Below are 19,682 nucleotides of genomic sequence, written 5' to 3'. Positions count from 1 at the left end.
CTAATGCGTCGAATAAGAGAGATGTAATTTAAATATTAAGATTACATTTATAACTTAATCTAACACGAAAGCTATCGCGTTGTCCTCAGACCCAGTGTTAGATGGCAAAAGGCTCAGAGTGAGTTTGCACTTCTGTTAAGGCCGTAATAGAACTGATTGCCAAATATCGATGATGCGCATACTCAGGCGTGATGCAATACAGACGACGCGACGCTGTTACGTATACCGACGACGTAGCCGTGCCGTGGTGCAGCGTACGAGGTGGGTAACACGCGTAAACAACACCGCTGACGAGCATTAGGTCGCTCAACTGTCTGCCTTATTTGAACTCACTGGGCACCTAGCGAAGATGCCAATCGTTCGCGCCGTAGCGTACATTACGGTATTCGCCGTAGCGTATTAGTGCGACGGAGACATTAGCGTTTCGTTCGCTGCGTAGCGGAAACGATTGCAGCTTGGCTAGGCATCCTGAACATCGTACATATTGCCCGTACAACCGTAAGTATGCATTTCTGATATTTGTAAACAGCCAACGGACTTCCCAAACTCAATTCCAAAAACCCGATGTTATTGTGCACTCTACGTACTTATAGGTACTCTCTTGTTTGGCAGTAATTATGCTGCAAACGTCATAGCAAAAATCCAGACTATAGATTCCCACCAACAAACTAGTATAAAGTTGACCTCTGAATATACAGAGTTATAACAAACCCAGAGGTCACGTTATACTGATTGACTGAGTAATGGACGCAACGCGTGATTGTCAAAAACCCGGCTCGCGTGTGCACTAGATGACATCATCGCGCGACGATTTTAGAGTTCTGTAGAAAAAGTCATTCAACTTTTAAACGTAGGCCTTAACCTTGGCCTCTATTTATTATTTAATCGTATAACGCAAATAAAAATAGTAAAATAGGCAAAATATAAACAATATGGGTGCGAAGGGTGTACATGTACATGGCATACTGAACAACTATGGAGCCAACACCAAAAACACGAAAAAAGACTGTGGTTTTATACATACGTTTGGGGGTCCTAAATCCGGGTCCATAAGCTCTCTTTTGGACGTAGTTGAAGGACATACCCATGCCCACCTCCTGTACCCATACTTCTATATCGGCACTGTGAATACCATCTTGCTTTGTATAGTAGAGCACAGCACAGTGGATGTCATTCCAGATCAAGAGCAGAGCCCAACTGGGGAAGTACCTCCACCTTACAGAAAACCGCAGCCAAATAACACTAGACCCTACTCATACTTATAATCATAGTTCCAGCCGGTGAGTAAGATTGCCAGAACTCAACAAGAAGACTTCTCTGGAGTTGCAGGCGTGTCTGGAGCTACGGAGACTGCTTAGCATCAGAAGGGCCCTATGGTTGTTTGCCACTGACGTCATATGTTTTCTGTGGAAAAGCAATCATTACTGAAAACTGTTTTACACCCGTCAGGGTATGAGAAAACATAACAAAATCATCCGGTTATAATAAAAAGCGTGTTACTACGGAACCTACGGAACAGACCAAACGCAAATACACTATAAAAATAAATACACATTCATTATCTAGCGAGACTTGGGTATCTATATAATTTTCGTTGATCGTGTCTGTTGATTCAGTTGATAATTCAGAACCGTGCAGAACTCACATCTTCTATTTTGTTTTAAGTGCATTTAGTTACAATTGGCTGCTATTGAAAACGGGGTTTTATCATAGGTTCCTTTCCTTTCCTTCCTCCTCCTTTCCCCTGCTTTCCTTTTTTTTTCCTTTTCCGTTTGGTAAGCTCCCGATATTTCGGCACAGTTCCACACATCTTCTTTGCGGAGTCTGACGTGTTGCGAGTTTCAATTGTGGTTTACCCAAACGCTAACTGAAATTATATAGTTACAAGAAGGATTATATAGATTATTATATACCTATTTCTGTGACGAGTTAAGTCTGTAAAATTAAAGTGGTGAAAGTGCAAAGGTTGTTATAAAATTCACAAAAGAATACACACGTAAGTTACATGCATATGCGTCTTTATTCATTTACAAAATGTTGTCAACTTGCAACTTGTATTTTACTAGTAAATTAAAAAAAATTGAAACCCCGTACGCATTATGCCAATAAAATATATTCTATGCCAAAAATGATCAATGATCATTTTAGAACAGAGCTGATACTGGTCAAACTGCTGGATCGATTTTTATCAAATATAGCTAAGAACCACCGCAAGACTCGCTTTCACGTAACAAAACCGCATCGAAATCAGTCCATCCGTTTGAGAGCTATGATGCCACAGACCGACAGACAGACAGATATTGGCGTCAAACAACTAACACCCCTCTTTTTGCGTGGGGGTCTAAAAATATTGACAGTAACACCAATTAATTTTTTTCGAAAATGAAACCTTTTGTTAAATGAAATTTTTTAAAGCAAAAAAATATATCTTCATAACTTTTATGAAGTATATTTTAAGTCAAACATAGTAACAAATAGGTTTAGTTTTTTCTGTGTACTTATTCAAAGCCACCAAAATTATCAGTTTCAGATACAGTCACATGACTATTTGACTTACGAGTCAAACATTACATTATTACACACATTGTATTATTGTATTTAGTTTAATAATGTAAATAATAATATCTTATGACCTTGATATGCACTTGTTTGACAAAATAGTTATTTGCAGAGATGTGACTTATATATGATAAAAGTATCTAAGATACAAGATACAAAATACGTATTTTCATCTTGTATTTGAAATACTTTTTTTGAAAATATCTTGTATCTAGGTACTTTTTATTCGTATCTTAGTATTTTGTGAATATTTTTTTGCTAAAATACTTTTTCTAATTAATTTCACCGTTTTATTTTAATAATGCATGCAGTGTGTTCGTGTTGCAGCTATACATTTCTACCCACTTTAAAAATTGTAACCGTCTTTTAATGTGAACCGCGAAAATAAAATCGAAGTTCGCATGTTACCGTCTCGTTCACCTAAATATTATATAACGGGAGAGCGAAAGAGTCTGCACTTCACAGTGACAAGACGTGGCTTTCCATTAGAAAAGGGTCCTTATACAAATGGAGCATAAGGACCCATTAGTCACGGAAAACCATAGACAGTTGGATTTGTCTGCTAATGTCGCATCGTGGTCACGTCGCCATTACCTGGTTACTAGGGATTCAGTATTTTCCAAAGAGCATCAGTTTTTAGGGACCCGTAAAGTTTCACCATGTACGTTTGTCTGTATGTCTGTCTGTCTGAGGCTGTGCTCTGTGATTGTTAATGATATGGATATAAGAATCAATCATGACGACAAAAAATGGTAAAATACATATTAGAAACAAATATTTTAGGGTAGGGTTAGCCTAAGCTAAGTTTGCATCGATTTTGACAGCTCAGACGGTGTACGTGTTATTTTAAATGTCAAACTTCTATGATATTATGTCGTTTTAAAATAACACTTGCACCGTCTAGGTTATCAGAATAGCTGCCAACTTAGCTTGGTCTAACTCTACCTCCCTTACACGTAGTTGACGTAATGGGGTACAATCTTTTTTCGCTTCAACTCTATTGTAAGTGTCGTTGGATAGGTCTTTCAAAACAAAGATGGGTTTTTGACAAACATTTTTTGATAAAATAAATATTTTCGGAAACAATCGCTCCCAAAGGAACAAATGTGTCCTTCTCTGACTTTAAACCATTACTGGTTGTGTACCATTAGCCGCTAGTGCATGGGGACTTCAATAAATCATTCATTATTTCTCCATGCAATTTCGCAGCTCACTGTACATGATACCTACCTACTTAGCCCCCGTTCAAGGCCGCCTATGATAACTATGGAAACGGAACCCTACACTAAGCATGGCCCGACATGATTTTGGCTGGTTTTTTAATAACAAATTCGGATGATTCAAACGTCCACAAAAAAGTAGAGATCTAAATGCCTAATTAATCAAATGCTTTAAAAAAGACGTTTTAAGAAAAACGTTTTGCATTGTAGGTTTAGCAATTTATTAGTAGTAGTAGTAGCAATTTATTAAAATAAGAAAGCATAATTTTTAAGAAAAAACAACCGACTTCAATGAGGAAGACCGGTGAATGAAAAATTATTGTTGATTTTGGATTTCATGCAATAAAATTAAAAAAGACAGCGTCCTACGCCTAATTATGTAGAAAAGACCTTGACACATTTCAGATTCCGCCCTATGGTTGACTGGTAAGATACCCGCCATATGGTATTCGACTGTATTTAAAATAAATTATTTCACACCATGCATGAAATAGTAATAAACATGGCTATAAGTATGCTTAAAAGAGTTAAGGAGGACCCTCAATTCCCAATGGAATCCATCATCAGAACGCAAGCTTGACACAAATGTGCCTTGAAAATCTAACTGCTTGAGAAACATGCGAAGAGAACAAATTGCTAAACAATGAGTCTGAAGAGTTCCGTTCTGTTCATCATCAGCAGTTCCACTGCATCAAATGTCACTTCTACAAATATACTTAAATACTTGATTTGTTGATGAAAATACTAAGATCATTATATATATGCCTTTAACATTTAAGGATTCCATCGATTCTTCATGGACCCCATAGTCGGAACTCGAACTTGACAAAATTGTCTTTACATCAATCTAATTTGCTTAACAAACAAGAACTATGCGTCGTTGAAGAGTTCCATTCTGATCATCATCAGCAGTTCCACTTCATCAAATGTAACTTTTATAAATGTGAATGTTTCATTTGTTGATGAAAATACAAAAATCACTATATGTATGCCTTTCACATTTGAAGAGTTCCCTCGATTCCTTATAGATTCCATCATCAAAACTGAGTTTTGACAAAAACGGGACCAATCTGTGTATATTTAAATGCAATCAAAAAATAATGTTCAAAATCGGTTCAGAAATGACAAAATTATGAAATAACAAACAATAAAAATAAACATATAACCGAAATTGGGAACTTCCTCCTTTTGAAATCTTGAAGTCGGTTAAAAACGGAGTTATGTTTCAAAAAGTATTTTATTTAAAAAAAGTATCTATAAGATACGTATCTTGTTATTCGTATCGTGTTGTTGTTCGTGTTTCAAATACCATTTCCAGAGGTATCTTGTATCTGATATCTTATATACTTGAATACCTAGTATTTTGTATTTGATATACTTTTTACAGGGTATCTTGTACATCTCTGTATTTACGATACAAGTGCGGACAGTAAGAAATTCGCAACGTGTGGCGATAAATTAAAATACGACCGAAGGGAGTGTTTTAAATCGACACGAGTGCGAATTACCTATTCGCACAAGTATCATACAACGTTTCACATTACATATTAATAAAATTAATGCGTGATACTTATTCCAGAGAGATAGCAATGAGTACAGAACTCCCAGAAGTGCACACTTCGGTTCATTTACTTGCTTCGCGACGTACTCGTAGAAACTCCACAGGATGCATATCTTCTGACTTACCTCCGGCATACAGCACACTTTACACATCTACAAATGTAAGTGTGAGCTTGTAATGGTTAACATTACAAGCTAACTTCTATTGAACAATCCAATCTCTCTATTTCTTTCTTTATTATTTTCTTGGTTCTTCTGATCTGCCTTCCTTGTTTTCTCATTCCACTTTCTTTTGTTAGACGTTAGATGGCCGGAAAACATGAACAGCGTTCAAGGTATTTCTTAACAGAAGCTACCATTGATTATTTATGTTTATACATAGATACATGGAAAACCTACGTCCGGCGTCCTACAGCTTTTTACAACTTAGAACTACAATATACTGCAACAGAGCCAAATACAGGTTCTCACTTGGAGGATTTAATAACTGGAGCCTTTAAGAGCTTATCCCTCTGTCGAAAACCTCTTACATTGTATGGACTGACGTTTAATTGACATGTTTACGTACAAATATCCATAAATTTGACGTGCCTCTCCCCCGCAAAAATCGGCAGACTATTTTGTACAGAAAATTACAGACAAGGCGTCTCCAGTTGTTAATCCTCCATGAGTTCTCACTTATAAAACTTGTAATTGTGATCAGAATCATCTACAGACCTTTCTTATGTATATACTTGAACTTACTTGAACTTTTTAACTCATAACTTTTTACGAAATGAAAAAATTCATGTGGACAACGTAAAAAATCGATAACGTTAATTAATATTCATGTCAAATTTACAGAACATTGAAGAGACAGTTCCGAGATATGATTCTGAAGGTGAAGTCCGACTTCTATATGACCACTTTGAAGACAAAACTACCCGCATCGGATTCTACCAAAAGGTAATCAATAGGCAAAAAACAATTGATAGACATTTCGGATATCATTAAGGGCTGTAATGTGTGATAGGACAGTTATTAATAATGGAGTCTAGATGATATAGAATTTCTTCTCGAGACGTCACCAGATTTTCCAGAATAAGATAGACAGATAGAATGTTATTTGATTGCTGCAATCACACAAAATTTAGAAATACAATGACAAGCAGAATAAAATATCGGCCCGATTCGAAGAATCCCATACGATAACGATAAGTTCTCATTTAGATATCGTTTGTATGTCGTATAATTGACAGAAGCAGCTCGATTCGGGCAGCCAATGTCACTTTGACGTTAGAAATATCGTAGATAGATCTTATTGGGATCACAGCGGAATCGAAATAAACGTCAATTTTGGTATGTCGTTTAGTTATCGATATTTAAAAGATCTTTCCAAAATCATAAACGTGTCTTGATCATTCTTGGAATCGGGCCGAACAAAATTAAATATCAGAGACATAATACCATGCAGTAGGCAGGTACACACATAGTGTGATAAAATTATTTTCGTCTGGTATTCTACTTAGAAAATATTAATTCAAAGTATGATTTTTGCTGTTTTATTTTTACTTTGTGTATCTTTTTTAAATGGTGTTACTGTTATTTCAGGTGTTAGCCATTAAATTGCTGCAAATGTTAATCATAATTACTATTATGGGGAGCTTTTCGGCAAACATAATTGATGTCATCAGACTTATGAATAAAGGAAACAACCTCGAAATTCTCTTGTAAGGGTTATTGTATAATTTCGTGTTTATTTTGTTTTAATAGCTATCAAGGCACAGCTGCACCAACAGTAGCGGATTGAAGAACGACCACAAAGTATCTGCAATTTTCAATAGAATAGCCTTGTCAGCTCCTATTGATGATGCTGTACTTATCCTAGAAACACCAAATGTCTTATGCTTAGCAGAGAAATTAAAATATCGAGGTCATTATTTGATGTCCATCTTGCATTTTCCATTTTCTACATAAATATTGTTTTCTAAATATCTCATCTATATGACTATATGATAAGGTTCGTCTCAGTGAACTCTAAACTGACTTGGCAAGCGATAAAGTGAGTTTGAATTTTTACCCCCTTGTTCATAAAACAGCATTTTTTTCACCATCGATTAATCTATAAGGCACTGACACTTTGATGCTGTCAAGTCAGTGAGGTGAAGGCTTAGACGGAATACTTATACTTTTGCTTTGAAAATCAGAATATACCTCTCTTTAATATACTATTTCACTTTACAGTGTGATATCTATTATGATATATATGTTGATGTACGGCGTGATGGTCATCTGCCAAAAAGTACTACCAAGAAATCCGTTCCGATACATGTTCCTTGTGGCGTACCCTCTAAGTCTATCAGTTTTCATCAGCGTTTGGACGATTTATTGGCATTTATTAGCTCCGGCAAGTATTTTACAATTTAGTATTTGCCAGATTGTGTTAAATATAAAAAAAAGTCTTTAATATATTTATATTCATATATTTTGCTAAATCAATTACTTCTTTTTCAATTTTATGAACGTTTCTAAAAAGTTATAAACATTCCAACCAGTTACAAAGGTATTCGTAGGATCACTAACTTCTGTAATTATTATTTTCTCTTTCCTATTTTAGATTCTCCTTTCGTGTATTTACTACTGCGCTGTAATCTTCGTCTTGCTGCTGTACAGTATATTCGCATTGCAAACTGAGCTTCAATTTGATACCAAATGTGCCATTCTAGTCGCTCTTGGCACGCAGTCAGTCATCCTTAGTAAGTATTTAGTATATGTTCATGTCTTGTGAGTGGGTTATTCTATTTATTTTCCCTGCTATTTTAAACTTGTTAACAATTTTTTTTATTAGGCTGTTGTTTGATATGAAGATTGTTTTCTGAAGAGGTTTTAGTTTTAGTTTAAATTTCCTTTATACTCCTAATGTATGTATTATTCTGTTTTTAATTCAACTCAGTTCTATCCATGATATTGCTTATGAGAGTGATAGACACTTTTTTAATTTTCTAATTTCTATTTCAGCTTTCACCGTTCCCTTCGTCGATATCAAAGTCCTGTGTCTGACTATCATAATGATCTTTGAATACATATACATCTTATACAACTTAGAAGCTATGACTTCCGCAATTTATTGGAGCGTCATCACACCAGCTGACTCCGTCAATGGCGCGATTAACTTACATTTCGACTACTTCAATATCATTCATTATTTCGTCATTCCCAAAATAATCAACGGCTCAAGAAGAATGACTTAACTGGCCGTTTTTTTTACATTTACATCGGTGGCAAACAAGCATACGCTCCGCCTGATGGTAAGCAGTGTCCATAGCCTATGTACGCCTGCAAGCTCCAAAGGACTTACAAGCAGCCCGTTGACGACCCTAATACTTCGCACCCTCGTTGAGATCTGATGTGATGATGATGATATGTTGATGAGTTTTTATAAATATTAAAGTAGGTCGCCATGTGCGAGGTTTAATGTAACAGTTGCACGATGTAATTTAACAGAAATACAATGAGTCTCTTAAAAATGTCTACCTCAAGAAGAGACTTATGGGTCTTCGTCAAGGTCTTCAAAAGCGTCATTATAGAGGCGAAAAAGTAAATAAATGATTCATTTTGATCCAATGATAAGCAAGAATAAATTAAATATATGAATACAAGATGTCTGAAAGAGCTGTGAAAATATGTGATATATTTATGTGATAGCTATAATTATAATAGTATTGTGTCAGAAATAAAATTGTAATGTTTTAATTTTTTTCTAAAACCAACAATATTTATTTGGCAATGCTGTCTATTTTTGTGCAATAAAGTGTTATAAGAATACGTATTTGCTTTTTTAATCAGGTTTGTTTAAATTGTCTGTTTGATAAGCGATTTGTAGAAAATTTACGCAATTATTTCTATAATATTTGTTATATTATTTGATATTCTTAAGGCGAGTCGCCTCAAAGAAACAAAACCTCAGTCCAGGAGGCTTATTCTGAAAATGATTCTCATCTTCCTCGCGTTGTCCTATTTTTGCCATGGTTCATAGGATCCTGGGGTCTGCTTGGCAACTAATCCCTAGAATTGACGTAGGCACTAGTTTTTACAAAAGCAACTGCCATCTAACATTCCAACCAAGAACTAGGCTTTATTAGGATTAGTCCGATTTCCTCACAATGTTTTCATTCATTATAAACCAACTGGCAAATATCAAATGATATTTCGTACATAACTTCCGAAAACCTCATTGTTACGAACCAGGGTTTGAACCCGCGACCTCCGGATTGTAAGTCGCACGCTTTTACCGCTAGACCACCAGAGTTTCATTTAGAGACTGATTTATACATACTATACAGTGTTTATTTTTGACATAACCGCAAACTTAAACTGGACGTAGGTTTTAGTGCCAGAAAAAAAATCTGAAAGATTATTTTAATTTAGTCTTACGAGAGCATTATTAATTTTAGTTTTTTTTTTTCGATCAGCTATATCTTTCGCACATCATAGTCAGTTGTGACTGTTGTGTCGTCGCGTCATTAAATGCAACTTTTCGAGTTAAAACAATGTACCTAGTGATAGATTATGAATTATTGTATATAAAAAAATAAAAGTCGTCTGTTTTTAGGGTTCCGTAGCCAAATAGCAAAAAAAACGGAACCGGAAACCGGAAATTATCAATCAATCAATCAATCATCGTTTATTGCACCATTTTTATAGATTCGTCATGTCCGTCTGTCTGTCCGTTTATGTCACAGCCACTTTTTTCCGAAACTATAAGAGCTATACTGTTGAGACTTGGTAAGTAGATGTATTCTATGAACCGCATATTTAGGTTTCGAATATCATTTTTTTCTAAACTGAATAGTTTGCGCGAGAGACACTTCCAAAGTGAAAAAATGTGTGTTCCCCCTGTAACTTCTAAAATAACAGAATGAAAAATCTAAAAAAAAAATATATGACATACATTACCATGCAAACTTCCACCAAAAATTAGTTTGAACGAGATCTAGTAAGTAGTTTTTTTAATACGTCATGAATGGTACGGAACCCTTCATGGGCGAGTCCCACTCGCACTTGGCCGCTTTTTTTTATAAAACCTATGAAAGTGTGTTCATTAAAGCCTAAACTAACTGCCCTTTGACTATTTGGTGGTATCAAAAATACACGCTGTATAATTAGATATGATCTGTCAGCTGTCAACAGTGACATTACTGGTTGAAGAAATGTCACTGCTGATAACTGACAGATCATATTGTTTTTTTATCAAGTAGATACATACGTCAGCAAACGATTCCTACTACAAATTTTACATGAAATGAAAAATGGAAAAAAACCGCTTCGTGCAAGACGGGCCGTGACCTAAATAAGTAAATATGTATGAGAAAACTTTACGAGTAAAATTATTGGCCTTACCAGTAATATATGATCACGCACCATATTACGGAATTAAATTGGAACTAATTTTTTTATACTTGACTAATCTGTCATGAGAATAACAGCGGGCGCTGACAATAATATATTTCTGGTCGGGCAATTCTTAATATCATTCAAGAGGGTATTAAATTCATGACAGCCACGATCTGGGTGGACATTAAACAACGGAGACCAAATATTTTTTGATCTATGTGTATATAGGCTTAGCACAGAAGCCACGCCGAGACGGTATCTCTCACCAATATATACTTAAACTTGGCACTACCAATAGGGTGTACTTAGTTTAGTGATCTTACATGCAGAATCTCTCACTAAATTACGAGACTGATATGTTGATGCTACCAGAATTGTTGGGACCATGTTTCGGGGATTATATTTATGTTTAGATTTAATACTGTATTTATTATTATTATTTGGCCATGCCATGACAATGAGACCAACCCAGAAATCGCGTTTTTTTTTTGTTTTTCCATAGCAAACATCGACAGCTGAACAGTCAAAATGTATGCAATTTTGTCGATTTTGCAGTGGAGTGATACCTTTTCCTTTCGGTCATTCTCAGCTCCGTTGGGCTCAGCATTGCTCCCAGCAATTATTAGGGTTGGCACAACTTGACGACCCTTTGCGTGTACGACCCCAGATAAGATAATAGCTTGGATTTTGACTATCCTTTTTATTCCATGGTCAAGTCAAGATAGTGCTGGTTGCCTACGCGTGATATCCAAATCTGGCTCGCGTGCGCACTAGATGACATCATCGGGCGATGATTTTAGAGTTCTGTAGAGAAAGACATTCAAGTTTTAGACTGGGAGGCATTGACCTTGGCCTCTAGTTATACTTGCCGCAAAACTAACTGGCGACTGAGATCATATTGCTATCTCCTTTAACCTTGTTAAGACTATCCAAGAGTGAAAGAGACTGACCTGACTCGCCACTTTGTTTTGCGGCAAGTACCGTAGCATACAGCGTTAAGGTGCCATTCGGATTCAGACTGCATAAGCGTTACTGCTGTAGTATTGCGATAGGTACAGTCAGCAATAGCGTAGCACCTTGCATACAAACATCTATGCAGGGTGAGTCACTTTTCTTTGCAGCTGATTGTACGACGATGACGACACCTGTATCGCTGCTGCAAATAGCAACAATCCGGGCAACATTGATTTTAAGGATTGCAGCAAGAATTACTTAAAAGGTTTTTATTATAATGAATTAATAAATATAGGACAATTTTGCTGGTTAATGATATAAAATCCAGTAGGTACTTATTTACTCCCCCGCTTCCATACAATCAGCCATCAACTATCAACAGCACTTGCATCCTGGCGAGTGCTGCCTCTGCGTGCGTCAATAACAGCGGCAAGAGCAGCATACGCTCCGTATACCTTACATTTTATTAAATCGAAAGGACATCTACGTATTGACTTCGCCTCCACACACACCTCCAAAATGTCCAGAGTACCATTGCTCCGTAAACGAATGTTATTGTTGTTTTCCTAAGGCACCCCAGAGGTGCATAGGGCCACACCTTCCTATCTTCAGCGACCCTTCTGGCTTTGCTTCAGCTAAACAAATAAGACAAATAATAATAATAACGGCTTTTAACTAGTAATACGGAACCCAGCTTAGAAACCATAGTCAAGCTTCATGGAAATGTGTAAATATTCGTGCATATTTATTATCTAGACTTCATCTGCATAATTTTCGCTGAGCACCGTTTCTGATTGAATCATCTGCTGAAACACCAGAATTCACAACTTCTATTTTGTTTAGAGTGAATTTAGGCACAAGTCACTGCTATCAAAAACGCGGGTTTTACCATAGCGTACTTTCGGCGAGTTCCCGATATTCCGGCACAGTTGCACACGCTATTTACGCGGAGTCTGACGTGCTGCGAGTTGAATTGTGTTCTATCAATACGCCCATCGATATCTTATAAGTTAAAACAAGGATTGTCTACGTTTTTTATACTTTTCTGGGACTAAGCCAGTGAAGTTAAAGTGGTGGAAGTGCTAACATTGTGTTTCAATATTTATATTAAATAGTAAGTAAATATTGAATTGTGCTTTTGTGCACTTTATTATTATTATTATTTTTTCAAATAATGTATCTTCATATTAACGTAACATACGAAGCTCGCTTTAGCAAACATCGAATACACGGCTCATTTTCCTATAAAACTATTTATAATTATAGGTTTTATTCTGTTTTATTGAGCAACTGTTTTTAAGCAATCATAATATATAATCAGTTTTATATTTGACTCCGACCAACCCACATGGTATTGAACGTTGATAATGATTATTTACAATATTTGACCTTGATATGTATGAGTATAAATATATTTGAGTTCTTAATGTACATGACTAAGCCTTTTCTGGGTTTCTTAGAATTTTAAACAAAGCAAACCGCTGATTTTGCTTAACAATATTGTTTTTTATTGAATTTTAATACGACCTTGAGACGTGTTATCAGGCATCCCACGCGAACCAATCAATGCAAGCGAAATGCCTTATGAGGCGACTCCAGCGGGCTAAGCACGGTCGCATTTTTATCGCCTGTCACCATGCCTGTCACGTTCTATAAGGTATGTAAGTGCGAAAGTGACAGGCATAGTGACAAATGATAACAATGCAACCATGCTGCCACCGCTGTAGGGCTAAGATGGTCGGCTCTTTATCATTTGTCACCATGTCTGTCACGTTCTAATAAGTATGTAAGTGCGAAAGTTACGGGCATAGTGACAAGCAATAAAAATGGAACCAATGTGCCACTGCAGATTTCCCTGATTGGATTTCGTTAGTACCTATCAACTTGAGCCGCTGACGCTGCTCACGGCTAACGTCGTATCAAAATTTGAGTGGCGCGCTAGATGGCGCTGATGGTTGCGAAATTCATTCAATTAGGGTTGAGTTACAAGGTTATCTCATTGGTGGTTCAAGCTTCGGCAGGAACCTAAATAACCGTTGTTTACCCTTCGGGGGGAAAACAGTTCTATTACCTAAAACCAGATCAAATTGTTAAAATGGAAGCAGTGATTAATCAACGGCGATCTAAATATTTATACAGAAGATTATACAATTATATATTTGTTACAGACGCAATGAATTCCAATATAGAACTGCCTCAAGTGCACACTTTCATTCATTTACCTGCTGCTAGAAATACTCGTAGTCGAAGAGACTCCAGAAGACACATGCCTTCAGAGGCACCACCGGCATATAGCTCTCTCTACGCACCTACAAATGTGAGTCTAACTATTGAACATCCGAATTCCTCTCTGTCTCATTCTCTCCTTGGCTATTCGTTATTCGTATTCGCGGGCTGGGTTTCCGCAACTCGACGTCGCAATTCGCGCCTATTTTGCGTGATGGTGGGTTGACGGCACTACTCCTGCCAACCCAACTCTACCAGGAAGCCTAGCAGACCCTTGATGTTGCCGACGACTTCTGGGAGAGACCCCGGGGAACCGAGGTATTGTGCCCGGTATTCTGCCACCCCTGGGCATTCAAGAATGACGTGGGCGGCTGTCTCCTCCTCCTCCATGCACGCTCTGCAGAGGGGGCTATCTGTAACACGTAGGGTTAATAGGTGTTTGTTTAGTGGGGCGTGGCCGGTTATGGCCCCAGTCAAAAGCCTCTCCTTGGCTATTATTATTAAATCTAATGGTCTGCCATCCACTTTCTTTCTTAGATCATAAACGAATGAAACAAGAACACTAAAGGTAGACATCCACAGAGCTGCATCGCACGCGACGTATCAGAGGACGCACTTTTGTGACTATATACAATGAATACTAAAATCTGTTGCATGCGTTGCGCGTTGGTTCTGATGCGTTCGATGCGTGCGATGCGGCCCCGTTGACGTTACTTATGTATGTCTATACTAGTTAATTTGCGTTCCTCCAATATTCAGCGCCATTTATTAAACGGATGTTGTGTTTTTGACAAGAGGCCTAAGTGCCGATCAAAATGGCTGGAACTGAGACCAACACCTGAATAACTCTGCTTCCGTTCAAGAGACATTTTAGGAAAATGAGAAAAAACTTTTTTTTTTAACAGATTTTTAAACAAAACTTGAAACAACTTATTTAATGACGATTTTTTTTTTATCAATTTACAGAACATAGACGAGACAGCTTCGAGGTATGCGTCTGAAGATGAAGCAAGACTTTTAATTAACGACAACTTTGAAGATAAAACTGCCTACATTGGATTCATTCAAAAGGTATTATAATTAGCATTTATTTTATTAACATGGGTATAAACCTATTTCACATATTATACATAAAGTCGTATTTTGACTTGCTTACACTCAACATTTTGTATATTTTAGGCATAAGACCTCGAGTTTAAATCCAAAACGTATTCGTTTTGTTACTAGATACACATTTCACAATTTGTCTACATTTTAGATGCATAAAGCCTCAAGTCACCTACCGCCATCCAGAAAATCAAAATGTTTGAGAGGCAAAACTATGGAATAAGGCGGATGTGAAAAAATGCTTTATATCTCACGGAAATATGAAAAAATTACAAATCCGACCTTATGTATTTTTTATATCTCGAAAACTAAAAATTATAGATCTGCCAGAGTTAGCTTATTAGAAAGATGATGTGTTATTTATTACCGTTATGTAAAATGTCATTTTAGTCGGATGTTCCCATCCGACGTTATGGAATTTGTGTCCAGATTTAATGGGCACAAAAAACATATCCAATAAAGCAAAATGATTTTAGAAAACTGCTCCACCTTAGGGGGTGTGAAGCCAGGATAAGAAGGGGACAAAAGATTTGACTGTTTTGAGTTAGCTCCCTTTTAATATTATATTAATATTAGAGAACAATATTTTCATGAGCCAGATAATAAAATTGTCTCAATTATCGGATACTCTAACAAATATAAATGTATTCATTTTTTTCTTTGTGTACATTATTTATATTAAAAATGTTTCTGCAATTTCAGGTTTTGGCCGTAAAATTGCTGCAAATGTTCATCATAAATGCTATCATGGTGGGCTTCTTGGCTAACCGAATTGATATCATCAGATTTATGGATAGAGAGAACAACCTCGTAATTATCATGTAAGGATTATTCTATGGTGTCATGTATACTTCATGTTTTAAAAAATTGCTATCAACATCAGCATCAACATTGGTGGATTGAAATTAAAGTATCTGCAATCCTCAAAAGTTTTATAATTATATATATCTCTACAATTTCCGTTAAAAAGCCTAACGATTTTAATTATTTTTTTTAGTTTACTTATTCACTATTAATTTATGAAACAAGGTTTAACACAATAAGCCACTATTAAAAACCTCCAGGGTTTCTGTAATATAATTGATCCGCGTTTGCTTGATACTAATATTACATACTTAGTTATATTTTCCTGTCGAAGTTACTGTATCCATCGTTTAAATATCGACCTTATGTATGAGACAGTAGAATCAATTTACAACGACAGCTCTTACAGGTGATCAGTAGACTTAATTTATCTTTAAACATCAAATCTCTGTATTTATATCTAAACTTAGGTAGTATTTTTTTAGTATTGACATACATTTCCCATGGTTTCCCTTAATGATAATGAGATTATACAATAAGTTCTTAGGTAAGGTGTTTAGTATATGTGGGAGTAGAAAGTCAGTTACTCTTGTACATGTAAAGACATCTTTGTTTATAAACCTGAGAATAGTAGATTCTTGTAACGCGTAGCATTATCCGCTACTATTGATGATGCTTATTCTAGAGACACCAATTTTATGCTGTCCATCTTTCATGTTCTATAAAAAGTATGGCTTGTAAATATCTCTATAGAATTCTATGGGCTGTACCTTTATATGATATGGTTGGACTTGGTAGGCGACAGAGTGAGGAAGACTAAACTCATCTTCATCATCTGAGGTATAACAACCGCGGATGGGCGGTAGCTTAGCCTAGTAGCAATTGTCTCTAGTCAAAGCTATTCTTGGCTTTTATTTCCAACCACCCCTAAGGTCCTGACATCCTGTTTGACGCCATTCAACTATCTAAACTTGAGTATGCGGTCTTTCGGTCGGCCTTCGAGAAGGCGTTTTAGCACTCTGGCCTACTCCATTGGCAATAAGCGAGGGAAGCGCAAACTGTGACCCCCTTCTCCCTTATTCATAAAACTTGTTGAATTTTGTCCTTCTAACACACATCATCATCATAATTTTAGCCTCCACTCGCCCACTGCTGAGTATAGGCCTCTCTTCGTGGACGCTAATATCCCGGTTCTGGGCTAGTCTCATCCAGAAATGTCCCACGATTTTTCGAATATTATGCACCCAACGAGCCAACGAACACAAATGTTTGAACTGACCGATAAGGACAAATGTTTTTCAAGGATTTGTTAGATTTGACAGGCCTTTCAAAATAACGCCATCCATATATAGGTAAAGCTCACTATCAATAAGGAACACTGTTTCTGCTGAGCCGGTGTGGCGAAGATTTAACTTAGACGGACTACGTATAGATACATTTACTTTGCTCAGGCTATGTTTTAACATATTATTTTATTTTACAGGGTGATGTCGTACCTGGTATTTATGTTGATCTTCGGGGTGATGTTCGCCTGTCAAAAACTTCGACCAAGAAGTCCGTACCGATACATATTCCTTGTGGCGTACCCTCTAAGTCTATCAGTTTTCATCAGCGCTTGGACGATTTTTTGGCATTTATTAGCTCCGGTATGTATTTTACAATTTAGTCTTGCCCAGATTGTGCTAAATATTTAAAAAAACATAAACTTTTTAAACTCAAGTATATTTAAATATTTTTCCAATTGATTAAAACTTTTTTTTATTAAGTCATCATGAATATAAATCGTTTTTAAAAGTGTTTAAAAACATCTATCAGTTACGTTTCTTTATGTATTATTTTATTTTCTCTTTTCTTTTGTAGATTATCCTGGTGTGTATCTACTACTGTGTTGTATTCTTCGTCTTGCTGTTGTACAGTATCTTCGCATTGCAAACTAAGCTTCAGTTCGTTCCCAAATATAGCATTATAATAGCTATTGGCACCCAGATAGTTATGTACGGTAAGTATTTAGTATATTTTAATATCTAGTGATAGTTTTGGTAAATATATTTTAGCTGATTTTTTAATCTTGATATCGACTTTATTCGTCTGTTGTTCGAGATGCAGGTTATTTTCTACAAAGGTTATAGTTTTGACTTTAGTTTATTTTATACTTCAAATAAATGTTAATTTTATTGTTTCAATAACAAATAACATGGGCGTATTATGTTTGATATAAATGATTGAATTCAATTCAAATTGAAACATCAGTTTTATCCTGTTTTAATTTAACAAAATAAGTTCCATTCATAATATTGCTTATAAGAGCAATATTCACTTTTTTAACGGTCTCATTCCTATTCCAGCTGTCACCGTACCCTTCATCGATATCAACGCTGTGCACGTCCTGTGTCCGACTATCATAATGATCTTTGAATACATATACATCTTGTACAACTTAAAGGCTATGACATCCTTAAGTTACTGGAGCATCATCACACCAGCTGACTTCGTCAATGGCGCGATAAATTTACATTTCGACTATTTCAATATCTTATCAAAACCTTTCACGGCTCAAGAAGAATGAATTAACCGGTTTTTGACGAGTTTATAGAAATGTTAAAAGTAGGCGCTCCAAAGGTTCTGCACAATGTAATTTAAGATAAATTCATTGTGTCTCTAAAAACGCCTGTACCTAAGAAATTCTTCAAGATCTGATGCGTCTCAAAACGTGTAAAAGGATCTGGAGGATGATACGACGAAGGTGAATGAATGCATTAGGTATATGGATATATCTGACGACCTGTCTGGCCTAGTAGGATGTGACCCTGCTTATGAAGCTAATGGTTCCAGGTTCAGAATCAAAATCAGATTTTAATTTACTAAAACATGGTACAAAAAGTCATGCATATTTGAGAAAAAGAACTACATGTTTCGTCAGAAAGACATGCAAATATATATTTCAAAAACTGGAAAAGGCATTTATTCGTGTATTGAGCACGGATATTCGTTCCTGAGTCATGAGTGTTTTCTATGTATTTATGTATAGTGGTTTGAGTATTTACAACACAAGCCTTATTGAGCTTTCTATGAGACTTAGTCAATGTGTGTATAAAATCAAATTGGTTTTTGCTATACGAATACTTATTGGCTTATTTAATTAAGATTTAGTTAAATTGCCTGCTTGCGAAATGATTTGTAAAAATCACACTTTAGAAAATAGTTACAAAATTATTTCTGAATATTTAAATATATTTAAATGAGGGCATTTAGTAAAATAAATTTATAAAAATGTCGAAGATCTTTTATTTTATTAATTAACAATAAATTTAATAAAGATGAAGCGGCGGGTCTGCGGGTCTATGGTGGAGAGCAACGGGCACCATGCCTTGAGCTGTCGCCGCTGCGCGGGGAGGTTCCCACGGCACCACGCGTTAAACGATATTATTCGAAGGGCACTGGTGTCAGCCAATGTCCCGTGTGTGCTGGAGCCGCCGGGCCTGAGTCGGTCGGATTGTAAAAGACCAGATGGTTTGACCCTGGTGCCGTGGGAGAGGGGTAAGTGCATTTTGTGGGATGCCACCTGCGTCAGTACGTTCGCCGCCACGCACCTTGGCCGCGCTGTGCGATCGGCGGGAGCTGCTGCTGAGCAGGCGGCGTCCCTAAAGAGGGACAAGTACTCGGGGCTGGCAAGCTACTTGTTTGTTCCCCTTGCCGTGGAGACGTCAGGGTGCTGGTGCGCGGAGGCGAAATCTTTTCTTGGGGAACTGGGGCGGCGCTTGCAGGAAAGGGGTCTCGACCCCCGCTCCGGGTCGTTCCTAGCGCAAAGGTTGTCCATCGCGGTTCAACGCGGAAACGCAGCAAGCGTGATGGGCACCTTTGCGTTGGGAGCGACGCGGG

The 19,682-nt window shown here is 36.8% G+C and overlaps 1 protein-coding gene across 3 annotated transcripts; it reads left to right on the top strand.

The window, feature by feature from the left end:
- The first annotated feature begins 725 nt into the window (after positions 1-725).
- On the top strand, positions 726-19,077 carry LOC133523266 (uncharacterized). Of its 3 annotated transcripts, XM_061858757.1 has the most exons (11): positions 726-1,996; positions 5,359-5,500; positions 6,183-6,284; positions 6,930-7,048; positions 7,563-8,074; positions 13,835-13,983; positions 14,859-14,963; positions 15,702-15,820; positions 17,287-17,449; positions 17,664-17,802; positions 18,149-19,077. In XM_061858757.1, the coding sequence occupies exons 6-11, from the start codon at positions 13,840-13,842 to the stop codon at positions 18,367-18,369; spliced, it is 891 nt and encodes a 296-aa protein (XP_061714741.1). In that variant the 5' UTR covers positions 726-1,996; positions 5,359-5,500; positions 6,183-6,284; positions 6,930-7,048; positions 7,563-8,074; positions 13,835-13,839; the 3' UTR covers positions 18,370-19,077. The 3 variants fall into 3 exon arrangements, 2 of the variants coding, with proteins under 2 accessions (XP_061714741.1, XP_061714742.1); XM_061858758.1 differs by lacking the exons at positions 726-1,996; positions 5,359-5,500; positions 6,183-6,284; positions 6,930-7,048; positions 7,563-8,074 and adding an exon at positions 12,516-12,780; XR_009800206.1 differs by lacking the exons at positions 13,835-13,983; positions 14,859-14,963; positions 15,702-15,820; ... (1 more) ...; positions 17,664-17,802; positions 18,149-19,077 and adding an exon at positions 8,337-9,147 and having other exon boundaries at positions 743-1,996.
- The last annotated feature ends 605 nt before the right edge of the window (positions 19,078-19,682 follow it).

This window comes from Cydia pomonella, chromosome 12, assembly GCF_033807575.1.
Source record: "Cydia pomonella isolate Wapato2018A chromosome 12, ilCydPomo1, whole genome shotgun sequence".
NCBI classification, from domain to species: Eukaryota; Metazoa; Arthropoda; class Insecta; order Lepidoptera; family Tortricidae; genus Cydia; species Cydia pomonella.
The sequence above is the reverse complement of the archived record's forward strand: the minus strand, read 5'-3'. Positions and strand labels throughout refer to the sequence as shown.

Bases quoted from the DNA above. Each gene is read 5' to 3' on its own strand.
- LOC133523266 (XM_061858757.1), top strand. From the start codon at position 13,840: ATGAATTCCAATATAGAACTGCCTCAAGTGCACACTTTCATTCATTTA. The intron at 13,984-14,858 runs GTGAGTCTAACT...ATCAATTTACAG, and splicing joins CTCTCTACGCACCTACAAAT to AACATAGACGAGACAGCTTC. The intron at 17,450-17,663 runs GTATGTATTTTA...TTTCTTTTGTAG, and splicing joins TTTGGCATTTATTAGCTCCG to ATTATCCTGGTGTGTATCTA.